Here is a 21,845-nt window from a genome sequence, read left to right on the forward strand (position 1 = left end):
TGCTAAAGTACCAAATCTCACTGAAATACTTTCACATTTCAAGGTCTCATCATCAAGACCAATATCAAATGCAAAATAAGGCAGGGAACAATCTTTTAGAAAGAAAGATAAAGGGAGACACACAGACAAATCTTGGTTGAGACTTACCCTGGTTTTGTATCATTTGTTACACAATGATATGTGAAAGGTCCAAACATCTGGACCCCCAAAATTCCATACAGAAGCAGAAAGAACAGAAGGAAAATGGAAACACTCCAAATTTGTTCACCTGAACGCCTAGTTTAAAAAAAAAAGGAAAGGAAATGAGAATGAATGTGATATACATTAAATGTATATATAGTTTAAAAAAGTAGGACAAAATTTCCAAGATTTCAGATCCACCAGAAAAGGCTTTGCAGCTGTAGATTAATCACCCATTTTATCAAGTGAGAATGAGAGAAAAATGGGGGGTTTTTTGTTCTAAATATTGCATTGAATTCAGGTGTTGAACTACTGTACATTGGACTCTAATTTAGAACAATTTGTATACTCTCAAATGAGTACCTCCCTACATTATTTTTAAAATCTTAAGTATGTAAATAAAAAAAGTGTCCAAGGAATTAGTAGCTATGACTATTGTAAACTAGGATATTTATTGAAACCCCACAGAACTGATGTTATACACTATGCTGAGAAACCAATCGGGCCTTTGGCAATTTTTTAAAATGATTTGTTTTCCTTCTCAAAGGACAGAGGGCTTGCATAAGTCTGGAAGTTCCCCAATTATTCACCCATATTGCAAAGATAAATAAAGTAAGCAAAAATATATGGGAGAATAGGAAATTGAATGTAAGTCTCTCACTCACAGTATACAGCTGTGCCTAAAAAGCTACCAAGGTAAAGGTAAAGGTTCCCCCACACATGCGTGCTAGTCGTTTCCGACTCTAGGGGCCGGTGCTCATCTCCGTTTCAAAGCCGAAGAGCCAGCGCTTGTCCGAGGACGTCTCCGTGGTCATGTGGCTGGCATGACTAGACGCCAAAGGCGCACGGAACACTGTTACCTTCCCACCGGAGTGGTCCCTATTTTTCTACTTTCATTTTTACGTGCTTTCGAACTGCTAGGTTGGCAGAAGTTGGGATGAGTAACAGGCGCTCACTCTGCTACGCGGCACTCGGGATTCGACCCGCCAAACTGCCGACCTTCTGATCGACAAGCTCAGCGTCCTAACCCACTGAGCCACCGCGTCCCTATAAAAAGCTACTAAAGCTACACTTTAAAATCAAAGGCAAAGAACAGACTTACTTTAAAATGTTGGTTATCCTGGTTCTTGGTAATTCAAAGCGGAAATAAATTCGGAATGCTCGAATCATAATAAGTGGTCGTGGGATCCTCAGCATGCCCCAAGGAGACATTTGATCAACTATCTCAGCAATTTCAAAAACCTAGGAAGAAAAGGAAATGTTTTTTTCTCTTTGATATTTCCTAACAATGCCTGTCTTCTTCTGCTAGTTTTAAACCGTTATTTCTGCAAAACACTATAATTTCCAGGAACAACATACTTCCACTGTTATCTTTCAGTGGTTGTTTTTGCTAAATTTAGGATTTCCATGCTTCTTAACAGTTGCCTTTGCAACTGATTATCCTGCAGGCTCAAACATCATTGATCTAATTCGACAATATGAATGAATCTTGAATATATTGATCTAAAACAATTCCACACTGGTGCACTGGAGTAGTCAAATAGAAGGTACAGGATGTCTTTGCTGATATATGGTGCTCACATGATAGAATTGCTCCAGGCTAAACTGAAGAGGAAGAGCTCTATGTGAAAAGCAAGCTATGTTAGGCTGCCAGATCAAATAATGGTAACAAGCTCTAGTGCACATACCTAAAATTCAATTTCTTTTAAAACACTAACAAGAGAATGAGTCAAATTTAAATAAATTTGGAATGTAAAATGTACTGCATAACATATTGTTATCAATTATTCTGATAGGAGCATTTCGTTAGTTGTATACACTTATACTAATTCTTTTTTTTTTTGAACCATGTAAGGTTTTGTCTGATAAGAATTTTTTATTTGAAAATCTTATGCGGACTAATAGTAGAACTTTTCTCTTTTAGTTTAGTTTAGTTCAGATAGTGTCCAAGCAAGAGTACTCAAAAGTACACAATTTATATACGGTAATTGGTACATATCTCAAAATGTTAGGTAATTAACACTGATCTAGGTTGCTTTAAAAACAGCATTACATTTTAGTTTAGCAGTAGCTTGATTGCCCAACTGATTTCACTCTAATAGGTTGCAGCACTGAAGTGAAAGAAGATGGGGAATGAAAAGCAGTATTTTGTTCCAGAAAGACCAGGTGCCAAAGTTGACTTTGCACCACTTCATATGCTCGACCAGTTATGCTTCTCCTAGATCAAATGGCTCTTCAGATAGTCACTCATAGTGTGGGCACCTCACAGCTTAATTATTGTAAGATGCTCTACATGGGGTTGTCCTTAAAAGCCTTCCAGAAGCTTCAACTGTTCCAGAATGCAGTAGTGTGAACAGTGATCAGCATGCCTTTCTATGTCCATGTAGCACTTCTGCTTTGTGAGCTATACTACCAATAGCAATAGCGCTTAGACTTATATGCCACTTCACAGTGCTTTACAATCCTCTCTAAGTGGTTCACAGCATATTTTCCCCAACATTCTGGGTCCTCATTTTATCATCCTTGGAAGGATGGACAGCTGAGTCAACCTTGAGCCTGTGAGACTCGAACTGCCAAACTGCAGTACTGCTTTCTAACCACTGTGCAGCCACGGCTCTTAAGTGGCCAATTTGCTTCAGAATATGCTCAAAGTGATGATCATGACCAGGTGAGGATTTCTATGACATGTCATTTTTTTCTGGAACCTTTATTTGAATTTATAAGTAAGTTAAAACATGTTTTAGAGTAATCTGGTGAGAATTAGATGCTTTTTTTTTGCTTGAAAAGTCTTACTTTGACTTTTTAAAGATATCTCATATTTCTGCTTAATTTTATAACAAATGCTGCATTTTTATTATATTTTGGTCATTGGCAATCCTTCTGATAAGTCGGCAAGTTTAAGTCAGCAAAGAAAGTGAGAATTTGCCTGTTTTTTTCTTATTCACTCCCCAACTCGGAGCTCTCTCTCTCTCTCTCTCTCTCTCTCTCTCTCACACACACACACACACACACACACACACACACATACAAACAGAGAGAGAGAGAGAGAGAGAGAGAGAGAGAGAGAGAGAGAGAGAGAGAGAGAGAGAGAGAGATGGTAACAAAGGCTTCTCCCCTGACCAGGCCTGAAAAAAAAAGAGAATTTGACCATTTTCCTTTCTTTTTCTTATTTGCTCCCCAACTTAAGTGTGTGTTTGTTTGAGGTAGTGGAATCATGTGTGAGCTGCAATCCGATTTCAACATGCCTAAAAGCAGATGTTCAGTGAGTGTGAAATTATGGTCTTGTTCAAGAATTGGGGGGGCAGATCTTTAGTAACAATGGAGGTATTTTGTTTTGTAAATTGTGCAGAATTATGGTATCACCTCAAAAGTGTTTTAATATTCAACAACATTGTGACACTGCAAAACACAAGAATTGTTTAGCAAGATTTACCTTCACTGAGAACAGGCAATGTCTCCTTTTTGAGAAAGCTTCTTCAACTTCAGGTTCATCATTGATGAATCATCAAATAACCAGTCAGAATTTTTGTAAGGATCTCTGTGCAATGATGGTTACTTCAAATATTCCCTTAAGGAAATTAGCTAGTGGTAGCTCCAGGCATTATTTTTTTTTGAGAAGTACACCAGTCATCCGATTCCAAATGAATCAACTCTAAGGAAAAATTATATCTCTTGCTACTAGGAAGATATGTTAGCGAACATAAGATCTGCTGTTGACAACAATAAGATCTGGGTTTCAATAGATGAAACAAGTGCTGAAAACAGATTTGTAGCCAGTGTTATTATTGACACTCTGAAATGTGACAAGCCTGGAGAAGTATTTCTTCTAACATGGGAAATACTAGAAAAAGTACACAATTCCATTATTGCTATGCTGTTTGACAATTCTATGGTGTAAAAAGGGGAGATATCCTTCTCTTTGTAACAGATGCCATTCCATTCACGCCTAAAGCAGCCAAGGGACTTAAACTTCTTTATCCAAAAATCCATACCATATGCTTGCACACTGTTTACACAGAGTGGCTGAAGAGATTCAAAGCAACTATCCTGATGTAGATAATGGGAAAAATGTCCATTGAAGCTCCACTTTGAGTACAAAAATTCAAAGAAATTGCTCCTACTTTGGCTCTCCCTCCCCAACATTGTGGGATTTGACTGGATGTGGCTATATATGATTTCACAAATTATGCTTCCTTGCATCGGATAGTTGAAGAATTTGACTATTGTGAATCTTCCTCCATCAAAATTGTGCAAGATTCCTTTTCTGAAACCTTGGCTGAAAACTTGGCATATATAGGATTTAACTTCAGTGGATTATCAAGAGCAATCACCCGTCTTGAAACTGTAGGAATGAAATTAATGATGCACTGAACATTGTAAAACAAACTGAGAATGATCTAAAGCAAGCGAAGAGGAAAGTGGCTTAAAAAATTAGTGATAAACTGCAAAGAGTGCTGCAATCTAATCTGGGTTATTCAACACTTTGCAAAATAAGTAGTGTTCTAAATGAACTTGAAGCAAGATGTGAAGACTTTGAGCCAGAATTTTCTCCAGATGGCTTTGTTTTTTTCCAAATTCATTCCTATAACCTCTTGTGATGTAGAACAGAGTTTCTTTAGATACAAGAACATACTATTGGACAATAGAAGGAGTTTTGAGTTTGACAATCTCAAGATGCACATGGTCATCCATTGCAATTCTGCTGTTAATGAAAACTAATCCACAGACAACCATTTTACTCTCAAAATGTTCATTAGATGCCTTAATAGTAGCACTTTAGCACTGGAAGAAGAAGAAATCTTTTAATGTGTGTGTCTATATGTGTGTGTAAGCACAGATTTTCAAAACTTGGGTGCTAATTTCAGAAAAATTGTAAAGTCATATTTTGAGTTTAATTGGTCATATTTAAATAATTTTAAAGTCATAAAGTGCATATTTCTAAAATTTTAGGTCATAGAAATCCGTGCCTTAATTATGACCTATAAACCCTACATAGCCTAGGGCCTGTTTATTTGAGGGACTACCAGTTTTTCATAGTATCAGCCCAGATGATTTAATCTTAAAGGATTGGTGAACTCTGCTTTTCTTTGATTAAGCAATGTCATCTATCAGGACTCCGGAAGTGTGCTTTCTATTACGAGTGCCTGCCCTGCAGAAATACTGTAGGTTCCCTCTGAGCTCTGAACATCCTCCACTCTTTTCTTGTCCAGAAGAGTGGTTGAAGACCTAATGTGGGAGATGACGACTCCTAACTTCATTCCATTTGGTCTGTAATTTTTGTCATTTTTGTCATCTTTTTTTCTTCTCCTTTTTAATTGGATTTAATGCAATTTCTTTGTTTGGATTGTTGTGAACCTCTCAGAGACATTGGGAGTCAGGCAGCATACAAGTTTAATAATAACAGGAAAAATAAAATGGATCCTGTTAGGTATACTCTGTGGCATTCAATTACAAGTTTCAGACACTTCTTGAGTCTGCTTAAAGAGGAGAGCCAATCAGAGGATTTTTAAATTAAACTCAATACTCAGTACTTGGGCAGAGATGCCCTTATTATAATGAAATAGAATTACCTGTAAAACTAAGGACACCCACAGACAAAATACCATGAATCCATCAAATACACACCAGCGGTCCTTCACATAGGAGCTATCCCCCTACGGAAAAAAATTAAAGCGGATCATATTGTGTTTTCATTGTGTTATTTTATAATCATAATTAAACAAAAGTGATCAGACAGGGTTAAAAATAATGTTTTTTTGAGATTTATGGCAATAGGTGCTGATTCAAAACAATAACTTTCTCCAAAATGATATATTCAGGTGTGCAGCAATTATTAACTCAATGGCTCAAGAGGGCCATGCTAAATTAGGGAATGCTGCAATAAATAAATATTTATATTTACATACAAATAAATATTCTCAAAAGAGTGAAATAGGTTTAGTGTCTTAGAAGAATCCTTCGCTTATAATGTGCAACTTAGAAAACATCATCCATTGACCTCATAGATGCTTTAGTCTGACAGCTGCTGAAAACACCATTCAACTATTTGGCACAAATGTTGCCAAAGTATTTAAAAGCATCTCTTTTATTTCTGTACTACAGTGAATAGCTTAAGTTTGTAAGCAATGCATCTGGAATAGGAGAAGTGAATTAGATAAACTAAACACAGGAAGACTGTTTTTTCCCAAATGTAACCCAACATACAAATTGCTTTTATATAGTAACTGATTTTACTATTTGTGGATATTTTTAAGCATTTTTTCTTGACTTGTTAACTTTTAGGTTGAACCTGGGACATCAGTGATGTATTAGCTATGAGCACTGTTTGCAGATGCAACTTGATCCTTTCATTTTTTTGCTGACCAAGAAAAGGCTCTAATGATTTGCAGCTGTTGCAAACTGAAAAATGATACGCTATGGAATTATCTTTCTTAGGAAGGTCTTTGAATGTACCTTTAAGCTAAGAACTTATTCATACATTGCTCCACATATCATTAAAATGAGTAAAGTTATAACATGCATAATTATTATACTAATGTCTATATTTGCTTTAAATAAAAGGTAAAGGTAAAGGTTCCCCCGCACATGCGTGCTAGTCGTTTCCGACTCTAGGGGCCGGTGCTCATCTCCGTTTCAAAGCCGAAGAGCCAGCGCTTGTCCGAGGACGTCTCCGTGGTCATGTGGCCGGCATGACTAGACGCCAAAGGCGCACGGAACACTGTTACCTTCCCACCGTAGTGGTCCCTATTTTTCTACTTGCATTTTTACATGCTTTCGAACTGCTAGGTTGGCAGAAGCTGGGACGAGTAACAGGTGCTCACTCTGTTACGGGGCACTCGGGATTCAACCCGCCAAACTGCCGACCTTCTGATCGACAAGCTCAGCATCAATATATAAATTCAGCCCAAGCTTTTTAGCATATAACTGTATTTAATTCAAACAGTCAAGAATTATTTCTGTACAGTATTACATTTTGCAGATTTATATTCAAGAGGATGCTAGAGACAGGTAAAGAGTAATCTCCAGCAGCATTATTATCCTAATATCTAATTACTGTTACCTGTATTGGAGATAGAAACCTAAGATGGCTTGTTGTTGGCAAAAAAACAAAATCAAAACCTCAGTTGCTTTCTTCTCCCCAAAGTGACAACTGCTGTGAAATTACTGAGAAAGACATTATCATCATAATCACAGAGATGTGTATGGACATAAAAATTATTCATCATTCTGTTAGCACGGGAGCATGAGTTTAGGTATTACTGATGTCATATGAGAGATCACAAGAAGTACATAAATGTGGCCACAACAGAATTATTGAAGGCTACACAGGCCTAAGTAATATTCTTTAACTCAGAGTCTCAATGCTCCAATTTCTAGAATTTCAAGACAAGAATATCAGTCTGCTTTCTTATGGAAGCCTTAATACATGAACAGGTTCTGTCAGTTTTTTTAAAAAAATCTGTTAGATACTAAGGCCCATCCTATTACAGCCTTTCCTTTTTGTATAGATCAGGGGTGTCAAGCTCACAACATCACGTGACGTGTTGCGACGTATGGTGTCATGGCCCCGTTGGAGCCTGAATTTGCTGAGGAAAATGAGCTGGAACTGGAGCCGATGGAGGTCGAGAGAGGTGTCTGTGGCTTCAGAGGAATGTGGGGAAGAGCAGGCTGAGGCAAGCCACGGCCTTTCAGGATTGGGACAGGATGAACATGAGAGACAGAGCTCATGTGATCCTGATCCTAGAGCATGGAGAGTGGAGAGAAGGATGGAACAACAGGCTCAACTACTTGGGAGGAGAATGCCCCACCCCTCTCCACAAGGCACACCTGGAGACTGAGACTTAAGGAGATGCTGTGGGGAGAGCTGATCTTGGAAACAACTCTCTAATCTCTTGTTCTGTGTTGTGATTTCTGTTTGGAAACTCTGAAACTCTGACCATTGGACTGGCTGACAAACTTGATTTAGTGTTCAAAGACCTTGGATTGAATTTTGGCTTCTCTTCCGAAACTGCTCAGGCAAGCTTGTATTTCCACAGACTTCTTAGATTTTGGATGTATGTTTCTTTCCTTGTTATCTACATGGCCTTGAGTAAATTACTTTTCTAACCTGTGTGTGAGTCGAAACCTGAAGGAGGACGGCTTGTTCCATACACACACTTTCTCTGCCTGAAGAGTTAAAAACTTGTGAAACTACTTGCAGCCAAAGGCTGCTGAAGTTGTGTGTGTCTTACTTTGTTCTGCGGCTTGCCGGAAATGTTGGAGCATTTGGGGAAAATTGGAGCAAATAAAAGGGCGGTTTGAACTGCCAGTTGACTGTTTCGCCTCTGTGCTGTGCCCTGAGTCATCACATATGCTAAGCTTGTAAGCCGCCCTGAATCTTCGGAGAAGGGCGGGATATAAATGGAATTAAAATAAAAATAAATAAATAAAAATATTGTGACTTTTTTGCCATTGCCGGCAATGGGGTGGGTAGAGCTTTGCTATGATGCATCTGGCCCGTGGGCTGGCAGTTTTACACCCCTGATATAGATGATAAACTTCAGCCACTGATCAAATCAACTGAGAAAATACAGCACTTAAGTGGGAAGAAAATTAAGAGCTATATTGTTCTTTCCAAGTGATGATGCTAGAGAAGTGCAAGACATAGGGTTTTGTGTACTGAAAATTATGATTCACCAGAGGGATCTTTAGTATTTCTCCAGATTTCTTGCCATACTTGTTATAACATCTGACACATTGAAGATGATCTGGCCACAGGAGAAAAATCTCTCACTTCTCTAGGACTGAAATTTCTTCAGAAGGCTGAAAATATTCTATATTCTGCTACTGTTCTGCCTTCCAATCCGGTAATTCCTAATCATGCAGTTTGTTCCATTATTGATCTCAAATGCTATAAGGAAAAGAAATAGTGTTCTCTTTTGTAGCTGTGATTTATTCTTCAACCTCGTCACACTTAGCTTTGCATAATAACAATGATGACAGCACCTTATTAATGTGTGTAGGGATGTTTGCAATATGCTTTGACTATTGTTGAGAATACAATTTTATCACTTTTTTATTTTGATGTGTGTCTGTCTGATATAGCACATCCCTTTTTTCTGGTCATGTTTCTAATGTTATCACTTATAGCAATTCCCTTATAACTTGTGAAATACTAAGGAGTTTTGCATCTGCTAAGGACCAATTGATTGACAAAATAAATACTGGGCTCTTACCCTCTATTTTCTTGGAATTTATGCTGAAGTTCTAATAGATCCATAGATCACATCCTGTTGTATGAATGTGACTTAATGCTTCCCAAGGAAGACACAGATCCTATTACAAATCCTAATTATAGTTCTATATCACACATCAATAGGAATGCTATCCCTGCCAATAAATTATTATTTTTTCTTTCAGTTATTGTATATTCAACGCAGGCTGGATTTATATAAGACTATTCAGAGGTAGTTGTTGTAGCTGTTTAATAAAAACCAGCAACCATAATATAATTGGATGCAGGAAAGGCTTTTGATAAGGTTTTTTGGATGTTTCTGAAATGGTTAAGCCTCCAGGTTAGAAAGTGGATGACCATGAGTTCAAGTCCTGCTTTGCCATGAAAGCCAGCTGGTGGGTGACTTTGGGCCAGTCACTCTCTTTCAGCCCAACTAACCTCACAGGGTTGCTGCTATAGGGAAAATAGAAGGCTGACGGTATGTTGGATTTGTTTGCCACCTTGAATTATTTGTAAAAGTAATAAAGATAAGATATAAATAAATACATTTTGACTCCCTCCAACTTTCATATTCTGGATAGACATATTTTATTCTATTCCTACTTCATAAGTGATTAACAATAGCATGTTTTCTTCTTAAAGTATGTGTTATAATAAACATCAAGAAAGCCCAGTTTCTGTATTTAATTTGTTTCTATAAATATAGGGTTATGAAATTATATTTTTTTAAAAACATTAAGGAAATTGGCATAGGTAGAGCAAAGTATAAGATTATGTGGATGATATGCTCCAAATTAACATTGTTAATCTGTTATCATTTTGCCATTGTCCCAATGATACAATTATAAATTTTCATTACTATGCTGAACACAAGCATATAACTTGCATGATTTATGTTGTTAGTTGCGAAGTCGTGTCCGACCCATCGCAACCCTATGGACAACGTTCCTCCAGGCTTTCCTGTCCTCTACCATCTTCTGGAGTCCATTTAAGCTCACGCCTACTGCTTCAGTCACTCCATCCAGCCACCTCATTCTCTGTCATCCCCTTCTTCTTCTTCTTCTTCTTCTTCTTCTTCTTCTTCTTCTTCTTCTTCTTCTTCTTCTTCTTCTTCTTCTTCATTATTATTATTATTATTATTATTATTATTATTATTATTATTATTATTATTATTATTTATTTATTTATTTGGAAACACTTGAAGTTACCATTCCCACCCGAAGCTGAACCATAATCCAACTGAGCTTTTTCCTAGTTTGAAAATAAAACAGAAAAGAAAGTCCTGGAGGAATATTGGTGAACACAGATGGAGAAGTGAGCTTTCCAGATGTCACTGTTGTTGTTGTTGTTAGCTGTGAAGTCATGTCCGACCCATCGTGACCCTATGGACAACGTTCCTCCAGGCCTTCCTGTCCTCTACCATCTTCTGGAGTCCATTTAAGCTCACGCCTACTGCTTCAGTCACTCCATCCAGCCACCTCATTCTCTGTCATCCCCTTCTTCTCTTGCCCTCAATCTTTCCCAGCATTAGGCTCTTCTCCAGTGAGTCCTTCCTTCTCATCAGGTGGCCAAAGTATTTGAGTTTTAGCTTCAGGATCTGGCCTTCTAAAGAGCAGTCAGGGTTGATCTCCTCTAGGACTGACCGGTTTGATCGCCTTGCAGTCCAAGGGACTCGCAGGAGTCTTCTCCAGCACCAGAGTTCAAAGGTCTCAATTAAGGATCATCATTTGCCCCCATAAATCTCCTACCATTTTTCTATTATCCATTGGTAGGATGATTTATTGCTTAACAACTCTTATCAACAGGAAATGTTTCCTAATGTTTATTCTAAAACTCGTTTAACTTCATTCTCTTATTTCTTACTCTACTCTTTGTTTTTGTTGTTGTTGTTAGTTGCGAAGTCGTGTCCGACCCATCGCAACCCTATGGACAACGTTACTCCAGGCTTTCCTGTCCTCTACCATCTTCCGGAGTCCATTTAAGCTCACACCTACTGCTTCAGTGACTCCATCCAGCCACCTCATTCTCTGTCGTCCCCTTCTTCTCTTGCCCTCAATCTTTCCCAGCATTAGGCTCTTCTCCAGTGAGTCCTTCCTTCTCATTAGGTGGCCAAAGTATTTGAGTTTTAGCTTCAGGATCTGGCCTTCTAAAGAGCAGTCAGGGTTGATCTCCTCTAGGACTGACCGGTTTGATCGCCTTGCAGTCCAAGGGACTCGCAGGAGTCTTCTCCAGCACCAGAGTTCAAAGGCCTCAATTAAGGATCATCATTTGCCCCCATAAATCTCCTACCATTTTTCTATTATCCATTGGTAGGATGATTTATTGCTTAACAACTCTTATCAACAGGAAATGTTTCCTAATGTTTATTCTAAAACTCGTTTAACTTCATTCTCTTGTTTCTTACTCTAGTCTTTGTTTTTGTTGTTGTTGTTAGTTGCGAAGTCGTGTCCGACCCATCGCAACCCTATGGACAACGTTACTCCAGGCTTTCCTGTCCTCTACCATCTTCTGGAGTCCATTTAAGCTCACACCTACTGCTTCAGTAACTCCATCCAGCCACCTCATTCTCTGTCGTCCCATTCTTCTCTTGCCCTCAATCTTTCCCAGCATTAGGCTCTTCTCCAGTGAGCCCTTCCTTCTCATTAGGTGGCCAAAGTATTTGAGTTTTAGCTTCAGGATCTGGCCTTCTAAAGAGCAGTCAGGGTTGATCTCCTCTGGGACTGACCGGTTTGATCGCCTTGCAGTCCAAGGGACTCGCAAGAGTCTTCTCCAGCACCAGAGTTCAAAGGCCTCAATTCTTTGGCGCTCAGCCTTTCTTATGGTCCAACTTTCACTGCCATACATTGCAACTGGGAAGACCATAGCCTTGACTATACGCACTTTTGTTGACAGGGTGATGTCTCTGCTTTTTAGTGTGCTGTCTAGATTTGCCATGGCTCTCCTCCCGAGGAGCAAGCGTCTTTTAATTTCTTGACTACAGTCCCCATCTGCAGTGATCTTGGAGCCCAGGAAAATAAAATCTGCCACTACCTCCATTTCTTCCCCATCTATTTGCCAGGAATTGAGAGGGCCGGATGCCATGATCTTGGTTTTCTTAATGTTTAGTTTCAACCCAACTTTTGCACTCTCCTTCTTCACTCGCAACAAGAGACTCTTCAGTTCCTCTTCACTTTCTACCATTAGAGTGGTATCATCTGCATATCTTAGGTTGTTGATATTTCTTCCAGCAATCTTAATTCCAACTTTTGATTCATCTAGCCCTGCCTTTCTCATGATGTGCTCTGCATATAAGTTAAATAGGCAGGGCGACAGTATACAGCCTTGCCGGACTCCTTTCCCAATTTTGAACCAATCAGTGGTTCCGTGTCCAGTTCTCACTGTTGCTTCTTGGCCCGCATATAGGTTTCTCAAGAGACAAATAAGATGGTCTGGTACTCCCATCTCTTTAAGGACTTGCCACAGTTTGTTATGATCCACACAATCAAAGGCTTTAGCATAGTCAATGAAACAGAAGTAGATGTTTTTCTGGAACTCTCTAGCTTTCTCCATGATCCAGCGTATGTTGGCAATTTGATCTCTAGTTCCTCTGCCTCTTCGAAATCCTGCCTGTACTTCTGGTAGTTCTCGATCCACATACTGCTGGAGTCTAGCTTGTAGGATTTTAAGCATAACTTTACTAGCATGAGAAATGAGTGCAATGGTGCGATAGTTTGAACATTCTTTGGCACTGCCTTTCTTTGGAATTGGAATGTAAACTGATCTTTTCCAATCCTGTGGCCACTGTTGAGTTTTCCAAATTTGCTGGCAAATTGAGTGCAGCACTTTTACTGCATCGTCTTTTAAGATTTTGAATAGCTCAGCTGGAATACTGTCACCTCCACTAGCTTTGTTGTTGCTCAGCTTTTCTAAGGCCCACTTCACTTCACATTCTAGGATGTCTGGCTCGAGGTCAGTGACCACCTCATTGTGATTATCAGGGACGTTAAGCTCATTCTTGTATAGTTCTTCTGTGTAATTTTGCCATCTCTTCTTAATCTCTTCTGCCTCTGTTAGGTCCCTGCCATTTTGGTCCTTTATCATGCCCATTTTTGCATTGAATGTTCCCTTCTTGAAAAGATTTCTGGTCCTCCCTAATCTATTGTTTTCTTCTATTTCTTTGAACTGTTCATTTAAGAAGGCATTCTTATCTCTTCTAGCTAATCTCTGGAATTCTGCATTCAATTGGGCGTATCTTTCTTTTTCTCCCTTGCCTTTCGCTTCCCTCCTTTCCTCAGCTATTTGCAAAGCTTCTTCAGAAAGCCATTTTGCTACTCTTCCTCAGTAGCATATTGGACGCCTTCCGACCTGAGGGGCTCATCTTTCAGCATCATATCGTTTTGCCTTTTGGTACTGTACATAGGGTTTTCATGGCAAAGATACTGGAGTGGGTTGCCATTTCCTTCTCCAGTGGATCATGTTTTGTCAGAACTCTCTGCTATGACCTGTCCGTCTTGGGTGGCCCTGCACGGCATAGCTCATAGCTTCATTGAATTACGCAAGCCCCTTCACCACGACAAGGCAGTAATCCATGAAGGGGACTCTTTGTTTTAACTAAGAACAAAACTAACCCACACCCCACCCCTTTGGTCTTTCTAGCATCTTCCTGCAAGTGCAGGATCGGCTTTTTTCCATTCCATTGGTTGTGACAGGAATTGACCCACTGGCTTGTCACCTGAGCCAGATATTGTGGGCTGTGAGAGAATGATTATCCCAAAGGCGCCAAACTGGCTTTCATGGCTAAGACGGAACTGAAGCTCATAATCTCCAGGTTTCTAGTCCGGTGAATTAACCACTAAGCCAAACTGGTTCTCTAAAGTGAAAAGTCTCTAAACTAGCTCTCTTTAAAGGGGCTGGCTGCCCCTTCTTAAATAACAAAGTCTTTATAAACAGTATTATTAACCACTATAAGGTCCCTCCTTAGTTTCTTATATGCAAACAAAATGAACCTAACATTTTAAACCTTTTCTTGTATGTTTTCTTTCCAGAGCCCCACCCTCTGGTTAACTGTTCCTCTAACATTGCTCCAGCTTTTCCTTGATCTTTTTAAAATGCGTGGATGCCCCAATCTGTGTACAAAACACAAAATATGGTCTATCCAGAGTAGGATATAATAGAATGATTACTTGCCATATTCCAGATGCAGTGCTTCAGTTAATGTACCGTATATCAAAATTGCACTGGTATTTTTAGTTTGATGTTCATGTTCAATAGGCAGTTAGATCCTTCCTATGCATTGCCATCAAATCAAACCCTGCAGCAATATATTTATAGATACAGGACTTTATACTAAGAACCATTGAACATCATTTTCTGGGATCTCTCAAATGTTGATTTTTGTTTTTTTTTGTCTGCTAACATATTTCCTCCCAAGTCTGATAAAAATTCATTTCATTTCATCCAAATGCTTTTTAGCTATATCATCAATAATTGTAGTCTATCAAACATCAAGAACATGAACTCTTCACGCATGAGTAAAGGCAACAGAATGGTAGTATAAGTATAGACAGGATTTGCAACAGTGCATTGCTGATATTATTGGCATTTAGATTATAGATAATTATTCTACAATGGGATAAGGAAGAATTATAAACAGCAGCTATCTATCTGGAGTTATTTTCTTGTATACAATACATGAGAATGTATTCCCATGCCACCCCCTCTCTAACACTGGTATATTACTTGTGCAGAAATGTTGTTGGTTTGTTGGAGATCACATAAAAATAATTTGCAGAAAATGACATTTAATAGTTTGAAATGACAAAATATATACACTGTAGCATCTGTTGTGAAAGGCAAACTTATGTTTAAATATCCTGATTGCCTCAGCATAAACACCAGAGAGATTATGGTTCAGAAACCCATCATTTAAATATGAATGTTCTATTCACAATAAATGGCATATTCTATTCAGAGCAGCACTACATGTCAGCAAAAGGTACAGAACCTCATCTTCTAGTGTTCTGGACCTCTGCAGTATGGATAATGATAATCCTGTCTCTGTCCTGCTACTGAAACCTGATGATCCCAATTAATCTAATTCTGTGCAATAAACAGTGCATCTGATAAGCAGTGTGTCTCATTTCTTAGATGTACTGAAAGATGCAGCCTTTAGTTCATTCCACTGATGCTGAATAGGCAACAGATACAATGAGCAGGAGACTAAGGCGCATGTTCACTTCCTGATCTAGGCACATTAATTGAAATTTCTGAAGTGAGCATCTGTGCATTTATTTATATACATGAATACTTACAGCTTGTCATATGTTACATCCCTCCCATATGTATATTTGTTACACATACTCTGAATATTGATAAGGAGCAAATGATGAAACTGTGGCTCCAGAGCTATTCTTTGTTATTTTTTTTAAATCCCATTTATATCCCGCCCTTCTCCGAAGACTCAGGGCGGCTTACAATCTAAAGCACAAATCAATGTGCTTAGCAATAGTTATGTGGAGAGCTTTGGGGAAAAATCTTTCTTTGTAATTTCATAGCATTATTCTTTAGAAATGTTTTAAATAGAGTTATGTTCTATTAACTTATTCAATATCTGACACTTTGTTAGCAGGAGGATGGAGAAAAAAAATACCCAGATATTGATGGCTTGTTTTTCCTCCTGGGAATATTCTTCCATTACCGGGAAGTAGGCCAACAACTACAATGTCAAAACCAGATGACTCACTATATAACCAGATAATAGAACAGCTGCAATTATGGATTTGGTTTAATATTATAAGACTCTTTAAAGCCTTTAATTGTCTAGTTAATATCGATGAATCCATGGACAAGTTGATTAAGAAAATGGCAGGTTCACACATCATACTGGGACCTCTTTTATTGGTTTTGGCTTAGTTCGGCAATCCTTTCCGTAACTAACATGAGAAATAAGAAACAAACCAAAGCAATTTCATATAGACAGTGATTAGATTGTCATGTCTTCTTTAATAAGTTGAGATAGAAATGCTTCATTTTTCCTTTTGTGCAAGCAGAAGTTTCAATGACTGTAGCTTGATATTTCATCAAAACAAGTAAACTATAGTTAATGGCTCTGAAATAGCCTGGCCAGTTCACACATTATAATGACCCAAAAATCTTAATGATTGGTTACACAAGTTAGAGTTATATAGTACAAATATAGCATTAAGCTTCAAAGCTGGATTCAGACTACTCTAAACCAAACCAAGGAAGTCATCTGATCATTCAGCATAGGGCATGGAATAATGTCTTGAAATTGGTTTAATATTCTTACTGTTTCCTGCAAATTAGGCAAATGGTTGTCCAATCTCTTCTTTAAAACTTCCAGTGTTGGAGCATTCACAATTTCTAGAGGCAGATTGTTCCATTGATTAATTTCTCCTTAGTTCTAGGTTGCTTCTCTCCTTGATTAGTTTCCATCCATTGCTTCTTGTCCTGCCTTTGGGTGCTCTGAAAAATAGGTTGACTCCCTCATCTTTGTGGCAGCCTCGTCTTTGTGGCAGCCCCTTAGATATTGGAATACTGCCATCATGTCACCCCTAATCCTTCTTTTCACTAGACTAGACATATCCAATTCTTACAACTGTTCTTCGTATGTTTTAGCCTCCAGTCCCCTAATTATTTTGGTTGCTCTTCTCTGCACTCTTTCTAGAGTCTAAACATTTTTTTAATATTGTGGTGACCAAAACTGGATGCAATATTCCAAGTGTGGTGTTACCAAGGCATTATAAAGTGCTATTAACACTTCACATGATCTTGATTCTATACCTCTCTTAATGCAGCCTAGGACTCGGTTAGCTTTTTTGGCAGCTACATGTTCTACATGTAGAACTTTACTTTTTCTACTATTGAATTTTGTTAGATAGAACACAGTGTTCAAGTCTGTCAGGGTCCTTTTGCTACATTATGTATAAGCTTCCCCCACAAATGATTGCTAATAGTTCTTGCTGTTAGGGGATAGTTTTATGTTCGTTTTATCAATTGTATTTTTATTGGTCAATAACCAAAATAAGGTTCTGTCTGTCTAAGTAAATGTCAAGATTTTTTTTTAAAGTAAAGTGTGCTTCTTCCAGCCATTCTTGTTACAGAGAAATTAAATAAAATGTGTGTAACATCAATAAATATATTTTCTATTAAGCTAGAAGGTACTACAATAGAACAGGCCCACGATACTTCAAACACAATGATTTCCAGCTGCCATCTATAGGATGTTTTCTTGCCTTACTTTTTTTTTAAAAAAAGTCTGCATTCTTCAGGCAAGTTCTCTCTCTGGCTTCTCGTGAGTTTATTTATGATTCCATATCTGTCAGCAATCAGTGGTTGTTCACTCATTGAAAGGGAGTGATCTGGCCATTTCCCTTCTATGCTATCATTTCCTTCCTTGGTGTGTAGCAAATTTGACGCATTTGTTGCCTTGAAGCCAATTATTATTTTGACTGACCCCTGTCCTGATCTGCAAGTGCATCAGTTCTTACAGGCAAAGCAAACATCACCAGCCAGTGGAGAAGACATCCACCACTGGAACAAAGCAGGTACAATGAATGACCCAGATATTATTGCATAATTCTACAATTTCTGTGTGGGCTTCTGTAGGTAGTTGGTTTATCCTTCCTCCCAAACCCATTTTACCATCTCACAAGTTCAAAGGAATGTGATACACAACAGGTCAATGAGAACACAACAGGTCACTGGGCAGCCAGCTAAATCCTATAGAGCAGGGGTCGGCAACCTTGGCTCTTTTATGACTCGCGGACTTCAACTCCCAGAATTCCCGAGCCAGCATAGCTGGCTCGGGAATTCTGGGAGTTGAAGTCCGCGAGTCATAAAAGAGCCAAGGTTGCCAACCCCTGCTATAGAGTATAACTGAAACTGACTAGCTGCTGGGCAGTGGAAGATGGTGAGGTTGATCAAAAGGGGAAACTGGCAAATAAACAACAAAAAACTAGATCAAGATCCCTCATTATTTCCAGGACAGTCCAAGGGATGCTTTATCTAAAGGCAAGGATCTCCATTAGTACAAAATTGACTAGTGCCAATGCAGATATTGTTAGATATATCCCTGTTCTTCTCCAAATAGCCTGGATATAATCTTTCTCCAAAAATAGGGACGGTGGGAAGTTAAGAGTTAGAGAAGGAACTCTGCAAACATTGTGCTAAAAAACTGCTGGGGGAGAAATGGTGGCAATGGAGGTTGACTAATTGGCCTAAGGAGTGGGGGTATGCCCACCCCACTCAGTATTCCCCAAACATACCACTGTTTGTAGTCACAACAGGTCACTTGAACTCATTTGCAAGATAATAGCAATAGCACTTAGACTTATATGCAGCTTCATAGTGCTTTATAGACCTCTCTAAGTGGTTTACAGCCAGCATATTGCCCCCAACAGTCTGGGCCTCAGTTTACCAACTTCAGAAGAATGGAAGGCTGAGCCAACCTTTAGCCAGTGAGGATTGAACTCCAGGCAGTGAGCTGAATTAGCCTGTAATACTGCGTTCTAACCACTTGCCACCACAGCTCCTTATGTTTGGTAAAATGTTATAGATTTAGCATACGTTGCAAATTTAGTAGAATAGTCTTGACTGAAGACTACTGATATTGTGATAGAGCAAATGACAATTTAAAACCATGCTCATTGGTTGAAGTCAATGTTGTGTGATCAAGAGTGAAAACAGGATTGACAGGGCATGATAAAAGCAGGCCAAGGATTTCAAATTTAATACTTGCATGCAGAGGAAAAAGTCTGACATGCTGATTAATCTGTGTGATTACTGTGTTAATTTCTATTGGTAAATCGTGGTTTAGTTTTTGCATCCAGAAAACAGTGCTGGCCAATAATTTTGACATGTCATCTATAGATCAATAAGTCTGGTATAAACCTATATGTATAAAGATTGCTTATATCATTACTTGAAGTTGCCCCATTTCTTTTTCTCTGAATCTGGCTGCATTCTTTGTCATCTTGAGGCTGAAGTCAACCACAAAAGTAATTAATTTTAAATAATACTAGGTGAGTATTATGCTTTTTTATACCATATCATTTTCTTACACATATGCAATTTTCTTACATCAGAAAATGAAGGAATTACATTTCCACAAAAATGGGTGAAGCTGGAAGGCATCCCAAATTCATTGGAATTGCACTTTACTAGTAAACATAATATAAAGTATTTTCAGTGCATTTTTCACAACACTCTTTTTTTTTATCATAAGCCAGGCTCCTGAAGTAGTGGAAGCCTTCAGCAAAGTTAAATCTCTTGTCAGTGCTGGTTTAATAAAGAGTGATGTCTCCTTTTTCTCTGATGCCTGAATTCCTTAGATACAGGATTTCTGTCCCAAGGGAACAAGCTGTATCTAAAATAAAATGATGCTGTCTGTATAAAAGGATGGCACACTGGTGTCCATGATATTGTCCCACCTGATTTGTCCATGTTTTATGGAGTCTTCATGTCACAGGGGAATCCATGAATAATAACGGTCTTCATTATTCATGCAGTACAGCAGGGACTGTAGCATTGAAGTCCTTACTGGCATTCAATAACACATTTTTAAAAGCCTTATCCTGTCCCCATACTTCACAGTAACATACGGTAACTAGTATTACCATCATCTTATGCAACTGAATCCTGAAATGGTTGTTAACAAGAGATAACTGAAATAATGAACGCCATATAGCAAAAGCAACACCTGCTTATACTTAGTTCACTATGAAATCCAGAATCTGTTGCATAATTCAGTTTTATTAGTTTTGTATTTTTCTTAAACATTTGGTTTCAGTCTGTAAAGCATGACAATTTATTATCTAGGTTTGAAAAAAACATAAACGTGGGAATGGGTGAGACTCATAAAATGTAACTCTTCTCCTGTTTCATGCTCCCCTTACACAATGGTCATTTCACCCCAATCTATTCTCCATTTAATTTCACTAAGCCCTTCACTATCTATCCATTATGTTTTGAGTGAAGAATCATGTTTTCATGCAATACTGAACTGTTGGAGCAATGCATACTCCTCTATTATCAAAACAACATACATCCTTCCTCCAGTCCTTCATTTCAAATTAGAAACTTGGAAGAGAAACAAATGCCCAAACTAAGCAAATGGTATCAAAATTATGGATACTGATTTTGGATTTAATGATATCCAATGTAAATGGAGATAATGTTTGTGAGTGCAGAATAATACAACCCACTCTGTAGTCACATTATCAAATAAATCTGTGATGGCAGTTGGTCCCTAGTGAAACACTGTGCATGCAACATTTTATACACACCACAGAATTTATTAAAAATAATAATTCCTAAGCAATTATGACTTCAAATAGATTGGAAAAAAATCAGAGCAGAAATGCCTTGAAAATGGAACATGAAATTATGCATATGTCCTTTGCAAGAGAACTACTGCTAGCTTTCAGTATCCATGGAAAAGACATTACAACCATATATGAAGATGAAAGAGCTTAGTGTGATTATTCTTCACAGCACAAACATTATGCAATAACATATGATCCACTTTAGCCTCTATAACCTTATGTATGCAATTCATTTTCAGCTTGGACAGGCAAGCATTTTTCTGGTTTTTACCTTTGATAAGGGAACTATCCCCAAGCAAGGTGAATTTCTTCCATCTTACCTTGAACATCTGAAATGGCTGTGGTGTGGTTAACCTCCAACCTTTTCCCAACTCCATCTACAGAAAAAAGGAGATTACCTCCATTCATGAGCTTTGTACAGTAGCAGTGTAGTCTATCAATGTTTTGAGTGAATCTCATGCCATGATGTACTGTATCTGGTACTACAGATGCTCAACCTCCCTTCATAATACCTTTGTTAGGTTCTCAACCTGTGAAATGAAACACTGTGGTCTTTCTAATCCAGGTTGAAATTAGTTACAGTTCACTTAAGAAGACAAATTTGTTTAATTCTTGTTCTTTTCATATTTCAAGGAGTTTGTCTAGCCAAATCAAGACTTGGATGATGTTGCCAAATTTCAACTCCTATTAGTGCTAGGTAATGCTGAGAAATGATGAGAGTTGCAGCCCAACAGTATGAAGGGAGACAGACAGGACCAGATTATACTCCAAGTTTACCCTGGAAAGCACATTTCCTTGGTCAGTCATCGGGGCTCAAGCAAATTTGTTTTTGGGTTTAGGTCAATGTTTCTCAATCTCAGCAACATTTAAATGTATGGATGTCAGCACCCAGATTTCTCCAGTCACCAAGGCTAGCTGAGGAATTCTGGGAGTTGAAGTAAATTCATTATAAAGCTGCCGAGATTGAGAAATACTGTTTCATACTATTCTGTTCCATACTACTTATGGAACTCTCTTGGTTCCAAAAAGTGTTTTGAATAGTACTAAATGAAGTACTATCATTTTTTATTTCCCCAGAAATATATGTTCTCCTATGATGTCAAAGAATAGGGAAAACACATATCCTT

General features: G+C 38.3%; 1 protein-coding gene across 2 annotated transcripts in view; it reads right to left on the reverse strand.

Annotated features, from left to right (window-relative positions):
* The window catches only part of NALCN (sodium leak channel, non-selective), a gene marked incomplete at both ends in the record, with an annotated part of 220,409 nt that overhangs the window by 174,204 nt on the left and 24,360 nt on the right, over positions 1–21,845 (reverse strand). For both annotated transcript variants that reach the window (XM_083361666.1, XM_083361665.1), the window contains 3 exons: positions 148–276; positions 1,283–1,422; positions 5,751–5,834. In XM_083361666.1, coding sequence (XP_083217792.1) covers positions 148–276; positions 1,283–1,422; positions 5,751–5,834 — 353 coding nt within the window. The remainder of the gene's footprint in view (positions 1–147; positions 277–1,282; positions 1,423–5,750; positions 5,835–21,845) is intronic.

This window comes from Vipera ursinii (genome assembly GCF_947247035.1).
Source record: "Vipera ursinii genome assembly, chromosome: 4".
In the NCBI taxonomy this organism is placed as follows: domain Eukaryota; kingdom Metazoa; phylum Chordata; class Lepidosauria; order Squamata; family Viperidae; genus Vipera; species Vipera ursinii.